The sequence below is a fragment of the Melanostigma gelatinosum genome (assembly GCF_949748355.1).
Source record: "Melanostigma gelatinosum genome assembly, chromosome: 4".
NCBI classification, from domain to species: Eukaryota; Metazoa; Chordata; class Actinopteri; order Perciformes; family Zoarcidae; genus Melanostigma; species Melanostigma gelatinosum.
The window spans coordinates 6,429,341-6,444,464 of NC_136637.1; the positions used below are offsets into that span (position 1 = coordinate 6,429,341).

At 44.4% G+C, this 15,124-nt stretch overlaps 1 protein-coding gene across 1 annotated transcript; it reads left to right on the top strand.

The window, feature by feature from the left end:
• The first annotated feature begins 420 nt into the window (after positions 1-420).
• LOC306775957 (tetratricopeptide repeat protein 39C-like) lies at positions 421-10,868 on the top strand. Its single transcript, XM_079266536.1, has 14 exons — positions 421-897; positions 1,530-1,578; positions 2,405-2,533; positions 4,377-4,491; positions 5,311-5,671; positions 6,717-6,885; positions 7,022-7,115; positions 7,211-7,318; positions 7,412-7,521; positions 7,629-7,752; positions 7,865-7,962; positions 8,059-8,163; positions 8,260-8,298; positions 8,429-10,868. Exons 1-14 carry the CDS (start codon positions 668-670, stop codon positions 8,516-8,518), a joined length of 1,821 nt encoding a protein of 606 aa, XP_079122662.1. The 5' UTR covers positions 421-667; the 3' UTR covers positions 8,519-10,868.
• Positions 10,869-15,124: the final 4,256 nt, after the last annotated feature.

Below are 15,124 nucleotides of genomic sequence, written 5' to 3' on the forward strand. Positions count from 1 at the left end.
TGCTGTTGCAGCCTCTGAGAAGCAGGCCTGCAGATGAGCATGATAACCGAGTTAAAAAAGAACAAAACCAAGTATAGTACTATATATACTATTATGTCATCAGCGTGACCGCGGGTCTATTGGCTGTCGGTCGGAAGAGAGGGCTGTGGTTCTGATGAGCCTCTGGGGGTGAGGATGGCTAAACAGGATGCTGCTTCGCATCAGCGGGTCTCGTCGCTCCATCCTCCTCTCCGGCGATGCGCCGCGTGCGTAATGACGCCAGCCCGTGTTGACGTGCTGCTGGCAGACAGAAGCAGCACAGCAGCCTGGATCCTCGTTATGTAACGCGTCGGATGCTGCTGCTGCAAGGCGGGGAGTAGCATAGTAGTGGGGGGGAGTGGGTGGAGGTGGAAACTGACGGACGGCAGATTTAGTAGCAAATAACTGTATGCGTGTGCTTAGTGTGTGAACGCGCAGACAGTCTGGAATAACAACGATGAAGAGTGCGTCGCTGTAGTGCGGAGTGAGCGAGCCCGTCTGGGCATCAGTGGCCTATACTCCTTAAAGCGCACTGACGTCTGGAGCTTGCGGTAGCCGCACTACTTTTTTATCTTTTTGTTTTTCTTTTTAGCCGACCAGAGGCGCGTCTCTGTTTCAATCCGTCTCCTACACCAGCGGGAATAAACCAATGCGGCTTTGCTTTGGAGAGGAAACGCGTTCGTATTTTGTTCCCCGCCGCACCGGTTCAATCCAACAGCTGGCTGCGCAAACAATGGCGGGTCCCGAGCAGTCCCAGCAGCAGCAGCAGGTGGAGGAGAAGGCCGAGCAGCTAGATGATGCCGAGATGGCCCTGCAAGGCATTAACCTGCTGCTCAACAACGGCTTCAAAGAGAGCGACGAGCTCTTCAGGAGATACAGGTAGTCATTTCGTGCCATGATGATTTGTTGCAGTATAATGCATGCCTAAGCCTCTTACTTCTATCAGCAAGGTATTACTCCAAGAATAAAGTCATAAGCGGTTAAAACATCACAGTGACATCGAGAACACCGGGTACAGCATGCTCTACTGCTATACAAAGAGTGAAAACAGTGCCCCACATAATTAACAGTGTCATTCAAACACATTACTAATTAGGCTATACGGTTCCAAATGCATGTTATCAGTGAGTGAGGCTTTAAGGCCTCCAGCTGTCTGTCTGAACATTGTCACACCCCTTTCTGATTGAACATTTTTGTCATGGAGACAAGCCCAGCCACTGTTAACATGTTTTTTCTTCTTTTTAAGTGTATGTTTTGGGGGCATTTTGCCTTTCAGAAAAACTCACACAAAGAACAGATGGTGAATAATGGGAGATGGACGCTCCACGTCAAACAAACAGATAGTGAGACGTGACAGCTGAGCACGGATTGCTGGCTGCACCTGCTCCTGAGCACGCTCTGTCCGCGCTCGCTGGGAAAAACAAAGTCACCAGCCTTTCAGTTATGCGTGTTATTCGTTCTCTTTGGCCTGACAGTGAATGCATCTCTCTCCTTCCCTATTCTCCATGTAGGACCCAGAGCCCGCTGATGAGCTTCGGGGCCAGTTTCGTCAGTTTCCTGGTGAGTTTCATCTCAGCTGGTGATGAATAGGATTATTAGGGGAGAGCCCCCCCTCCCAGTATCACCTGAAATAACCCAACCTGTCAAATTGGACGCTCACCACCGGCCTCCTCTCCTCTGCGTTTCCGTCCATTAACATAATGGATGAATCTTCCTCTCAAGAACAGCCATGCTCTTGCAGAGAAGCACATTTACTGTAACGCTGCAGAGTGAGATTCTTCATGCTGTAATGGTCACACACACACACACACACACACACACACACACACACACACACACACACACACACGCACACACACACACGCACACACACACACGCACACACACCATGAAGCTAAAGATGATGTCATCCTCTGTCCCCCAGATACTAAATGGCCCTGAAGGCATCTGACCCTCCTGGTGGGCATTCATACATGGAACATAAATGGAGGGAATGACGCAGTTATGCAAGAACATGTCAAAACGTGAAACCACAAATGTCAGTTGAATCTCACTACATTTGTCTGCTTCATTATTTCCTCACTCATTTCAAGCTGATTTTAAGAGGTTTCAGCTACAACGGAGTGGAGATTTTTGGATTGTGCCGGCTGTGTGGCGTCTTCAAACCTCCAGCTGCACAGATGTCTCCGTGTTCCTGCGCTCACTGTCACGCAGAAAGGGCCCTTTGTCCTTTTCTGTTACATAACACTCCTTCCCTCGTATTACAAGACGGTTTCTGTTTGTAATCCAGCTTGAGCGCAACAAACAATGCATTGGAGCTTTTTTTTCTTTCTTTTTTTTTTAAGTTGTGTTACGAGCAAAACGTTGTGACTGCTTTGCGTTGCAGAACGCCATCATGACATTTGAGGAGGAGAAGATGCAGACGGCCTGTGACGACCTGAGGACCACCGAGAAGCTGTGTGAGAGCGACAGCGCCGGAGTCATAGAGACAATCAGGAACAAGATTAAAAAAAGTGTGAGTACAACACGATGGACATTTCATTAAAATAATCAAATTAAATTATGTACACTCACCGGCCACTTTATTGGGCACACCTGTCCAATTGCATGTTAACACAAATAGCTAATCAGCCAATCACATGGCAGCAACTCAATGCATTTACCGGTAGGCATCTGGACGCGGTGAAGAGGACTTGCTGAAGTTGAAAGCGAGCATCAGAATGGGGAAGAAAAGGGACTTAAGTGACTTTGAACGTGACATGGTTGTTGCTGGGGGCTGGTCTGAGTATTTCAAAAACTGCTGATCAACTGTGATTTTCACACACAACCATCTCTAGGGTTTACAGAGAATGGTCCAAAAAAGAGAAGATATCCAGTGAGCGGCAGTGCCTTGTTGATGTGAGAGGTCAGAGGAGAATGGGTAGAGTGGTTGGAGATGATAGAAAGGCAACAGTAACTCAAATAACCACTCGTTACAACCAAGGTACGCAGAACAGCATCTCTGAACACACAACACGTGGAACCTTGAAGCAGACGGGCTACAGCAGCAGAAGACCACACCGGGTGCCACTCCTGTCAGCTAAGAACAGGAAACTGAGGCTACAGGCTCACAGGCTCACGAAAATAATCATAGAAGATTGGAAAAACGTTGCCTGGTCTGATGAGTCTCGATTTCAGATGGTAGGGTCAGAATTTGGTGTAAACAGCATGAAAGCATGGATCCATCCTGCCTTGTATGTTCAGGCTGCTGGTGGTGGTGTAATGGTGTGGGGGCCATTTTCTTGGCACACTTTGGGCCCCTTAGTACCAATCGAGCATTGTTTAAACGCCGCGGCCTACCTGCGTATTGTTGCTGAGCATGTCCATCCCTTTATGACCACAGTGGACCCATCTTCTGATGGCTACTTCCAGCAGGATAATGCACCATGTCACAAAGCTCAAATCATCTCAAAGTGGATTCCTGAACATGACGATGAGTTCACTGTACTCCAATGGCCTCCACAGTCACCACATCTCAATCCAATAGAACACCTTTGGGATGTGGTGGAACGGGAGATTAGCATCATGGATGTGCAGCCGACACATCTGCAGCTTCTGTGTGATGCCATCATGTCAATATGGACCACAATCCGTGAGGAATGTTTCCAACACCTTGTTGAATCTATGCTACGAAGAATTAAGGCAGTTCTGAAGGCAAAAGGGGTCCAACCCGGTACTAGCAAGGTGTACCTAGAAAGTGTCCGGTGAGTGTATATATACACCTCTTGGTCGACTCGTCTTTTTTTTTAATGCTGTTTTTATGCCGAATCATGCTTTTTTTTTTGTCCAAGAAACTTATGAACACATCTCTGGTAAACACGAGACTAAAAGTGCTGCTTTAGTGTGATTCTTTGTGGAGAAACTCAGCTTCACAGATCTGTTAATTGTTCAGTAATCTGTTATTAAATGAATGAGTGTTAGTGTTAGTTTGTTAAATTTGAGGACACCCCCCAACGGACTGTGGCATAAAAGACAATAATACTGCTCTGTCAAAAGCCAAGAGGCGAGAACACCAATTCACCCATATAGGATTTTTTACGTGATTTGTGTGAACAAATTCCACCATCACTATCTCCTAATATTGCCACCAGAACAGGCTGCTGTTCAGATAACGATGTTTATATCCTCGGCGTCGTGTCTAATGGTGCAGTCAGCAGTGAGATCATGCCAAACCCACTCGCAGATTTACAAGTGCTTCTGTGAAATGTAATCAACAAACTGGGCGAGGAGTGTGGGGGCTGGCTAGCAGCTGCGGGTCATTCAGCATGCAGGTTATGAGTATTACTGCTGTATTGAGTGTGTGTGTGTGTGTGTTACAGATGGACTCCCAGAGGTCAGGCGTGGTGGTCGTGGACCGCCTACAGAGACAGATTATTGTTGCCGACTGTCAGGTGTACCTCGCCGTGCTCTCTTTCGTCAAGCAGGAGCTTTCAGGTACAAAGAGTGACCGTGTCATCATGGCGGTGTGCGCCTGAAGGACTGACTGCATGTGACCATAGACTGTATATTCATGAGTGTGAATGGTATAACTCAAGAACAGGACATAGTAAAGACGTCATATTACAGTTAACAGTGTGGAGCACTTTACCTGATTGTATTTAGGAGCATGCTCAGAAATGTTAATGAGGATTAACTGAGCTAACGGAATAATATTGTGACTGCCGAGGTGCTTTGTGAAGTCAGGCGTGTAAGCATAAAATATTAGTTTGTGAATTTTGGTGCTGACACGTTTAGTTGATCAGTCAAGCGACTTAATATGTTATTATAATATTAATACATTATGATTTGTTATAAAGCTCAGGAACTTTATTGATACACATTGTTGGTTTGCTCAAAAAGTTCCTACTCCACTAACTTTGTAATGATCCATGTTGTCATATAGTTGTAGTGAAGTTGAACTGATAATATTTCCCTCTGAACTGTGGCATGAAAAGAAAAGACTCAAGTGTTTTAGAAATACCTCTAATTTGTACCTAAAGTACTTGAATGCATGTAGTATTCCACCACTAGTTGGCATGCTAACATTCGCGAATTAGCAATGATAAAAAAGTGAATAGATCACCAAAGTGAATGCTAATTCATCCCGAGGGGAACATGAAGATCTGATACAAACTTCATAGAGTTGCTGAGATATTTTGGTCAGAGCACCACTGCTAGTGAGGTTAAAAAACTAAATCAACAGAAGAACTGATCATGAATATGCGTATGAGCTGCAGAGATGAATTAATGACCTTCTTACGTATCCACTAACAGCTTACATCAAAGGAGGCTGGATTCTACGTAAGGCGTGGAAAATGTACAACAAGTGCCACAGTGACATCAGCCAGCTGCAGGAGGCCTGCCAGCAGAGGCCCTCGGTCCACCAGGAGTCCCCCCCGACGGACAACGCCAACCACAACACGCCGGTGGAGAACTGCGTGACGGCCGAGGCCCTGGACCGGCTCAAGGGCTCCGTCAGCTTCGGCTACGGCCTCTTCCACCTGTGCATCTCCATGGTGCCGCCACACCTGCTCAAAATCATCAACCTGCTGGGTTTCCCCGGCGACCGTCTCCAGGGCCTGTCCTCCCTCATGTATGCGAGCGAGAGCAAGGACATGAAAGCCCCGCTGGCTACGTGAGTAGGCTCCGTTGCAAGTTTTTTGTTTTTTTGCTTACAGAGCGAGACAGATTGCATTGGAGGAGGAGTTTGATCTGATGTGTGCCATTGCTCATAGTCACAAACCCACACATGATTAACACCCAACTCTGCATCAATGAATGCAGGTTCAGTAACTGTTGCAAACCAAGAACCCGTGACAACAGAGCGCGGGAGCTGTGAGGATGAGCAATGTCACTGGTTCGCAATGTTATTTTCTTGGAGCTCTTTACAATGAATGCCTACTAGCAACCCGTTACACCATTTTAAAAGAACATCACTGACATTAGAGGTAATACATTTGTATACAAGAAATATATTTACTTTTTCAAAGGGCCAGTGTGTAGCATGTAGCGGCATCTATTAGCTGAAGTTGAATATAATGTTCATAACTAGGTTTTCTTTGGTGTATAATCACCTGAAAATAAGAATCGCTGTGTTTTCGTTAGCTTAGAATGGGCCCTTCATAACTACATGGGGAGCGGGTCCTCTTCACCGCCATGTTTCTACAGGAGCCCAGAACGGACAAAACCAAACACTGGTTTTCACTTGCCCTAAAGGCCACCGTAGTTCTACATGCTTAAATTAAAGGAAGGGCTGAGCGGAGCAGCTGGACGCAATCTGCAACCTCACCACTAGATGTCACAAAATCCTGCACACTGCTCCTTTAATCCATTGAATCCTGGCCCTCTGCAGAGCATCATCTCTAGTAACCTTCTGCTATCACTGCTATGGTGAATATTAGATTATAATAATAACTGTACATACTATTTTACAGTTAATTAAATGATCTGGCAAACTGTCAACTAAACTTTTGGGGAAAGGTTAAAGGTCACTCTCAGAACTTTTTATTTTTTTTCCTTTTACATGTGAAACACAGACCTACCTTTATTGTAATAAATTATATAATGCCATTATATCATAACAGTGAACATAAATCCTCAGTGTAATACAGATTCCGGTTGAGCTTCAGATCCCACATTTCAGAGGGACTAAGGTGATTGTCTCCCGTTGTGCTGCCCAGGTTGGCCCTCTTGTGGTACCACACAGTAGTGCTGCCTTTCTTTGCTCTGGATGGCTCGGATACACACGAGGGGCTGCAGGAAGCCAAAGCTATTCTGCAGAGGAAGTCGGTGGTTTACCCAAACTCATCCCTCTTCATGTTCTTCAAAGGACGGGTTCACAGGCTAGAGGTAATGTGCTGCCGGCTCGTGGTTGCAAACAACCAGTGACGGATCAGCCAAACGTTAACTTTTCAAACACAAATGAGCTGGCATGATCTCTTCAATGTCTCATTAACATCCAATGTGCTCTCTCCTCTGTCCGCAGTGCCATATCAACAGTGCTTTGGCCTGTTTCCATGACGCTTTAGAGCTTGCATCAGACCAACGAGAGATCCAGCACGTGTGTCTTTATGAGATTGGTACGTGATCGCCCATCAGGTTAGTTGTGACATGCTGAAACCCAGCAGCGCAGGGAGGGACTCATTCTGTCTCCGTCTGCTCGTCCTTGCTTCAGGTTGGTGTAGCATGATCGAGATGAGTTTTGAAGACGCATTCAGGTCGTTCGAAAGGCTGAAGAATGAGTCGCGTTGGTCGCAGTGCTACTACGCCTACTTGACTGGAGGTAAGCCCGTCACGCACCAAACGCACATTGTTTCTACTCTGTATTGTTTATATTTTTATTATCTCCTTTTGTGTCCCCCCCCCCCCCCCTCAGTGTGTCAGGGTGCTTCGGGTGACCTGGATGGAGCAAGCGGGGTTTTCAAAGAGGTGCAGAAGCTATTCAAGAGAAAAAACAACCAGATAGAGCAGTTTGCTGTCAAAAGGGTGGGTTACGCTGCAGATTTAGACATTTTTTCTCTCTTTCAAAGAGTCATCCCAAGTGTGTCACAAAAGTCCCCCCCCCCCCTCCTCTGTCTGGTTTCCATCTGCAGGCTGAGCGATTGAGAAAGATCTCGCCCACCAGAGAGCTATGCATCCTTGGCATAATTGAAGTGCTGTATCTGTGGAAGGCGCTTCCGAACTGCTCCTCGTCCAAACTGCAGATAATGAATCAGGGTAAATGAGACCTTCAGGTTTCATGGTAACATGTGCTAGCTGCAGCCTGATTCCCATGAATTTCTTTCCCCCCCCCCCCCCGTGTGATAATTTCCTCTTTATGCCTGTTCAGTGTTACAGAGTCTAGATGAGGGTTCGTGCAGAGGCCTGAAACACCTCCTTCTTGGTGCCATTCACAAATGTCATGGGAATATGAGGGATGCCGTTCAGGTATCAGTCTACATTCAGCACTGAATGACTTTGCGGTCAGTCGACACTTTGAATGTCACTCAGCTTGCTCTCCTGTCCATTTTACATGCGATCCAGTCCTTCCAGCTGGCGGCCAGAGATGAGTATGGACGGCAGATCAACTCATACGTTCAGCCGTACGCCGTCTACGAGCTTGGATGTATACTCCTTGCAAAACCGGAGGTCAGTCTGCTGCACGCATACAACATTCACATTTTGATTGTACCGATGGGAACACATGCTCAGTTATAATCTGGTCTTTTTTATATCGCAATCCAGACTGTGGGAAAGGGGAGATCATTGCTACTTCAAGCCAAGGTAAAATATTTACAGAGCAATCAGCTAAATTAGAACTCGTATGAATTTCCCAGATAATGTTAGAATTATATTACAAGTGACTGTCCATCTCCCTATCTATCTTTCTGTCTGTCTGTCTAAAATGTTTTAGGAGGATTTTACAAACTACGACTTCGAGAACAGGCTTCATGTCCGCATCCATTCAGCCCTGGCTTCTTTGAAGGAAGTAGTGCCTCAGTGACTCCAGGAAGGGAAGCCACTATAGCTCAAGCTGTGCTTTTGGCTTTTTACACCACCGAAGTTTTAAGCCATTCAAGAGAACTGTATGGCGTCCCTAAACCCAGTGAGATTGTCATGAAGTGTCATCTCTGTGCATTTTGGGATGTGCGACTAGCTTAGCATAAATTAGATGGAAATAGCTAGCCGAGCTGTGGCTACCAAGTTGAAATCTATGGCTAAAAACTCCAAAGCTATGATACCGGTAGATATCAGACGTGTCTTGTTAGCCAGCAAGCTAGTCCCCAACTTGTCAAGCCCACTAATGGGACAGGCTGTTGAGACGATGCACGCCACGAAGCAGTTACTGGTGAAAAATAGCTTCAACTGCTTGTTAAACACAAGGTTTTGCATTTCTCTTTTATGGTGTTTCATACATAGTATACCCAGTATAAATATGATATCCTTGGGGTAGTTGGAATGTGCAATTTCCTTCAATTTGGCAGCGCGAAGCTAGCTCTTTCCCCTTGCTTCCTGCCCTAGCGCTAAGCTAGGCTGAACACGTCCCTGGCCTATTTATGAACAAGATGCACAGAGGTGAAAATGATATCAATCCATGACTCTGGGCATAACAACAGAGAAGCATATCTCTCCAGATCTCTAACTGTTCCTATGAGTATTTTCTTCGCACCCAAATGTATTAGCTAGCTAGTAACAATTTCCCTCATTAGCGTGTGTATATGGAGGACTTCAGTAATGCCTTTCCTTCCCTTCAGTGAGTAATCCAGCACATACAAATAATGTTTTAATGAGATGTATTAGATATATTTCCCTTAATAATAACGTTACAATGAGTAATACAAGACACGGGTATTAGTGTTTTCCCATTCTTTAAAATGCAGATGACATTTGACCTTCAACAGTAATCACATATTAAAAAGACAAGGGAAATAATTGTCAAATTTTATATTTACTTTGAGATATTCTTAGAAAGGACTCCTTACTCCATTTTCCTAATTCAATTTTCAGACACTGCAAATGGGCGTTGAGTTATATCACAAAGGGGCCACTTACTTTATTCACAACGGAAATAAAATTACAAACTTGTAGTCAAATGCGTTACCATGGGAATAGTCAAGTAACATTACACACAGTTACAGCTTGGCTGCTGTGAGTTAGTCATTCAAGTAGTTCGACATTATAGCAACTGAGAAATCACCACACTCCACAATGCCCTAATGATGTTTCTTTAAAAATGTGAAACCACCGGGCATTGATCCTGTGCACTATGCATGGTATGGCAGGGTAAACAGAGGCTTTACGACTATAGCGAAGTCAAATATACCGTATGTCCATCCCTGCAAATACATATATAAGGTATTATAATACAATACACTCTGTAATGTTACCATTGAAAGGTTCTGTTAAATGTCAGCCAAATAAACATATATTACTAGTGACTTCATTTAGTAGTGTTTCAGTGACAAAAGCTTTTGAATTACTCCATAATAGTGACACGTTTATTTATTATTTAAAATAAGTACTTTTGCCAGTGTCATTTACAGTATGCTATTTTAGTTTGAAATCCTGTGATGGCCAGCAGGATAGACTGCAGCGTTGTGATCAAGCTGATTCAAAAGTAGGATCTTGAATTGGACAAAGAATAATATCTCTGCGATGAGAGGGATTTCAACAAATCTTCTCTACACTGTTCCACACTGTACATAAGAATCATTCTGTTCAGGGTATTGCTTTCTAGCAATGAGCACTCATGCGAGCAATATAAACGAAAGGAGGGCATCTTACAGTCATTTACAGACGCTTTTAACAATAACTATCTGTGTTTTTCATCCCATGTTCAAGCTTGTGGACATATAGATTCCTAAACTAAGCTGGCATCCCCTGTGGCTGTGATGGGTGTAAACCGTGGTAAATGTTGCGGTGACCACTGTGCAAGCGGTCAGTGCGGTGCAAGTGACGTACCGGTGAAATGTCAGTAACCCTACCTTTCTGTACCAAATACTTCTGTCACTGAAAGAGTTTTTCCTTTTGGAATCAGATTTTGTTGAAATTGGGGTTATGTGTCCGGATGATGGTATTCCAGTATGTCAGTGAACTTTACAATAAACTGTTCTCCATTCATCTAGCCAAAATGTGTGGTATATGTCTTTACCTCTGGGCGCTTTTTCGGTTGAAATTGCTCTTTGGACATTTGATGTCGGACGTGTCAGGCTGGACGCCATAATGTGCATTCACATGGAAAACCCCATTTATTTACTAACACCACTCTAATCTTCTACGCTTTCAACATTTTTGTTGAAATTATCATTACACCCTGACAGCAATCAATTAATCAAATGCTCTGAAGTTACATTTTATTCCACTTTAAACTACTCATTTCAGAGGGTAATATACTTTTTCACTCTTTAGTTGAGATTATCAATGCAAATGATTAATTATCAAGAAATAGTGATACATCAAGATGACGATTATCGCTACAATGGTTATTGTGTTTATTATAGATTAACCCATAAGAACCAAAACCCATTTTAGGAAGAAACACTAAAGCGAGCAGAAGAATACAAGACATGGGTGAAATGCATCATCGTCTGTGCTGTGTTCATTAAGAAAGACGGATTATTATAATATTCATGCAGGAATCATGGTCGACAAATAACACTTCAAACAGCTGACAAAAATAATAAAAGGTGAATGTGGTTTGTTTAAGAGTTGGTGAGCACTGCCAAAGATCATGAGCCTGTCATAAAGAAGCACATTGACCAAAGCGGCAGAGCTTACTTTGTCTTAACGGCGTTCGGTTGAAGCTTGTGGACTTGTCCATTCCTACACAGATAAAGAGAGACAGAGACACTTTAGTTCATAGAAAGATTGTGTTTGAAGATAGAAACAGAAGCGCAATATCTCTGTGTGTGTGTGTGTGTGTGTTTGCATTCATGTGTGGAGCAGCAGGGTGACCGGTGGCCGCTGCACTCGGGACGTTATAGACGATAGGCAGGTTCTGGTTCAGGTCACATCTCTGAGCCTCTGAGATGAAGTGGGAGATTTCCCACAAATTAAAATTCTTAAGTCTCATTCTATTTTCACTGAGCGGCTTCACTGCAATGAGCACTCTTGGATTAATACTTCTGAATTATGACTAATAGGCAGTTAATATGCTTATTGATGAGCAGAGTCGTACATGGCTGTTGAACAACTCATTACAGTCAACATCACGTGAGATAACAAAGTGTACTTATCTTAAAATCATTTTCTGTCCTGTTGTGCCAATTTGCTACCAATGATCACTTCCGTCATTGGTTGATCTGTCATGTTTTCTCGACTAATCATTTGGTGTGTAAAGTTTCAGAAAATAGTTCAAAAAATGTTCATCACAAAATATTCAGAAAGCTAATGTTAACATTTGAAAAGCTGCAACCATTCATATATCGTCATTGTTGTTAAAAAATGAAATTAATTGATTATCTAAAATATTTGCAGATCGACTTATAACAAATGGACCGATCCTTTCAGCTCTGACTGATGCTGATCGTTTCTGATGCAGGTATTTATAAATCTCTTATGATATCTCTCCCTAACCACTTCTTAAAAAATATATATATATGACAGAGTAATAAAGTAGTCTTTAATAATGAAAGGTTGTATTTGATACTTAAGATCTTCCTCTATGAACTCAAACAGACAGTTCGTGGAAAGTTTTATTTTTCAGACGTAGTTACAGCGCTGCGGGTCTGTCTGTCTATATCTCTCTCATCAACTTTACTTTAAAATCAACACTTACACGGAAACGTTTACTCCATTATGGTCCATAAATGTGGTCAACACACGTCGATCACTAGCTTCCATGTGTTGTTGTCTGTTGTTGTCGTGGGGGCTGATGAATGTAATGTTAGCTCCGCCATTGGGGTATTCCTTCATGAGATACAGCATCAGGGGATAAGCTGGGTCACCCAGCAGAAAAAACAGGGACATCATCTTCGCCCTCTATCAATTCTTTAGGGCATTTGCTCCATATTTTCGGGCACAACATCATGCAACAGGTCCGACTCGCTAGCTTCTAAGCTAATTTTAACATTACCGCCAATGGGGAAATGCTAACCGCGATTAGCATTAGCGAATATAATATATCTTCGTACATATTTTCAGAAAGAAATACTTGCAGACTAAGGTCTCTCAAGGCTACCAAACGGAATCAGCGTCGATCACTCGTCTCTCACTCGTTTCCTCTGTTTGTAGATGTAGCTCTGAATAGCATTTATTGCTAACTGTAGCTTCAGACAGCCGCTCCGTGGGGGCTGATCGCCGATGGTCAAGCAGCTCGCTCATCGCTCGAAGAACTGCTCGCCTCCTCCGCATGTAGGCATTAGCAGCATTGTAAAATGACGAATTTAACTCCACAATAGCTGCTCCTACAGACAACAAAGCAAGCAAGGCAAGGCTTGCTTTGTTGTCGCTGCTGGTCGCCCGGCTGTTTTGTTTTCTTCCGGGTACGGGTCACGTGATAGTGGGTGTGACGAATCAGGGACGGCGACGTCATGGCTGGTAATAACCAATCCAGTAGCGAGCACGGGTGTGGGCTCATTTTTTTCTAACAGACATCCGTATCCGACGTCTACACTGAACCAAAACGCCGGAGTTCTCAAATACCTCCAACCTTGGCGGAGTTTTCAGGTTCCTCCGTTAAGGCTGCTCCAAAACTCCGGCGTGGTGTGGCTGCTCAGTGTAAACGTAGGAAAACTGGACGAGTGTGGATATAGTCTAAGTGTCTTACCTCTCCCTGGCTATAAGCAGCCGGTCCAACATCCAGTCCCTGAGGAGCCATTGATGTATTTAGCTGCTGAAATCTGTGTGGGGCTGCTCCCAGGGGGGTGCACCCGTCCATCCCAGCGGGGACAATAGGACGAGATGGAGCTGGAGGTGGTGTTGGATCATCAATATCATCCCAGAGGATGGATAGCAGATTGTTGAACTCCTGATCCAGATCAAATTACATCACATTACATTTAGCAGACGCTTTTATCCAAAGCGACTTACAATAAATGTGTTCAGCATAGGTATTCAAGAGAACTATCACCAGAAGTCATAAGTGCATTTCCTTTTTTAAACAAGCGTCTAAGAGCATAAACTAGAGCAGAACTACAGTAACTGTCACGGTTTAGGCTTTGCCTCCTGTGTTCCTGAGTCTGTGTGGCTCTGCCCCTGGTCTCCTTCTGACTCCCTCCTGTGTCTCTGTGTTTGAGTGTCTCCTGATTGCTTTCATCCACTTCAACTGTGCTCCATCACCTGCCCCTGGCTCTTTCCTCTGCCAACCCCACACTGCACTCATTCAACTCACCTGCCTGCAATCTACTCATCACCCCACACATATATACTCCCCTGCTTTCCCTGCTGTGGTTGTCAGGTCGTCTTTGTGCTTTCCCCTGTGTGCTCCATGTTCCGGCCGTGCTCATCGTGTTGTCTCTCTACGTTCCATGGTTTGTGACTTTGCCTTTTTCTTTTTTTGAGCTAATAAGCTAGCTGTTAGAGGACTTACCTTATTGTTCACTGACGGTGGAGTTAGCTAACTAGTGTAAAGTGGATTTCTTCCAGGACAAAATGAGTCGTTAACAGATGTAGTGAGCAAAAAGTGTATCTTATTGGGACACACACGTTCTAACATCAGGCCGGTTAACAGTGGATCTGGCCCACCTCGTGGCCGAAATCAACTACAACCATAACACTGGCAAGGTCAGGAGGAACATCACCAAGGCCGGGTTACTGACGGCTCAGCAGGAGATGTACGACGTCATGGAGGAGACGGAGGACCGTGCTGCAAGAAGGGATGCCCAAACTGTGACCAGAAGAGACCGAGGGCCGAAGACACCGGCATCCGCTTCCTGTACCCTGTCTGGCAGCTCCGGAATTCACATATAAATCAGAATGTATTAACTGATGTGACGCATAGACATTATTATGAGTATGTATTTAGTGTTGTAATAAATAATGATTCTTATTTTAGAGACTTCTGCAACAGGATGTGGCCTCCATGTAGGATTGCATGGTGTATCGATACTAAAAAGGTACCGTGGTACCTGTACGTTAAAACAATACGATTTTGCATATTTTTAGTATCTCTGTCATGCTACCCAGCGCGCTCACAGCAACAGGCAGCGCGCGCACTCACAGCAAGCGATCACAGGGGAGACATGGCAGGAGCTTTTACCGACCGGCCTCTGCTTGTTAGAAAACAAGATGCCAGAAGTATCATCTGGAAGTACTATATATTGGCTATATTGCAGACAGTGAAGGAAAGCCCACTGACCTACAGAGACCTGTTTGCAAAACGTGTTTCAAAGCCACACAGACCAAGTGAGGCAACACGTCTATCATGGCAGACAGACACCCCGAACTTTTCAAAGAACGACGGGTAAGCAAATGTGACTATAAACATGAACACCCCCAAGCTCACCTATACAGCTAACACGAGTAGCCTTAGCCTAGTTTGACAACAAGCCTATATGATCATGAGGTCACAATGCAGACAAACGTGTACTAAATGAAACACAATTCATGCAAAATGGCTACATGCTGGTGGAGCCTGAGGGTGGATCTTGAGATAATTATTTTTAGTTAA

Coding starts and splice junctions, on each gene's coding strand:
- LOC306775957 (XM_079266536.1), top strand. CDS start 668: ATGCGGCTTTGCTTTGGAGAGGAAACGCGTTCGTATTTTGTTCCCCGC. Junction 5,672..6,716: donor ATGAAAGCCCCGCTGGCTAC/GTGAGTAGGCTC, acceptor TGTGCTGCCCAG/GTTGGCCCTCTTGTGGTACC. Junction 8,299..8,428: donor CATTGCTACTTCAAGCCAAG/GTAAAATATTTA, acceptor AAAATGTTTTAG/GAGGATTTTACAAACTACGA.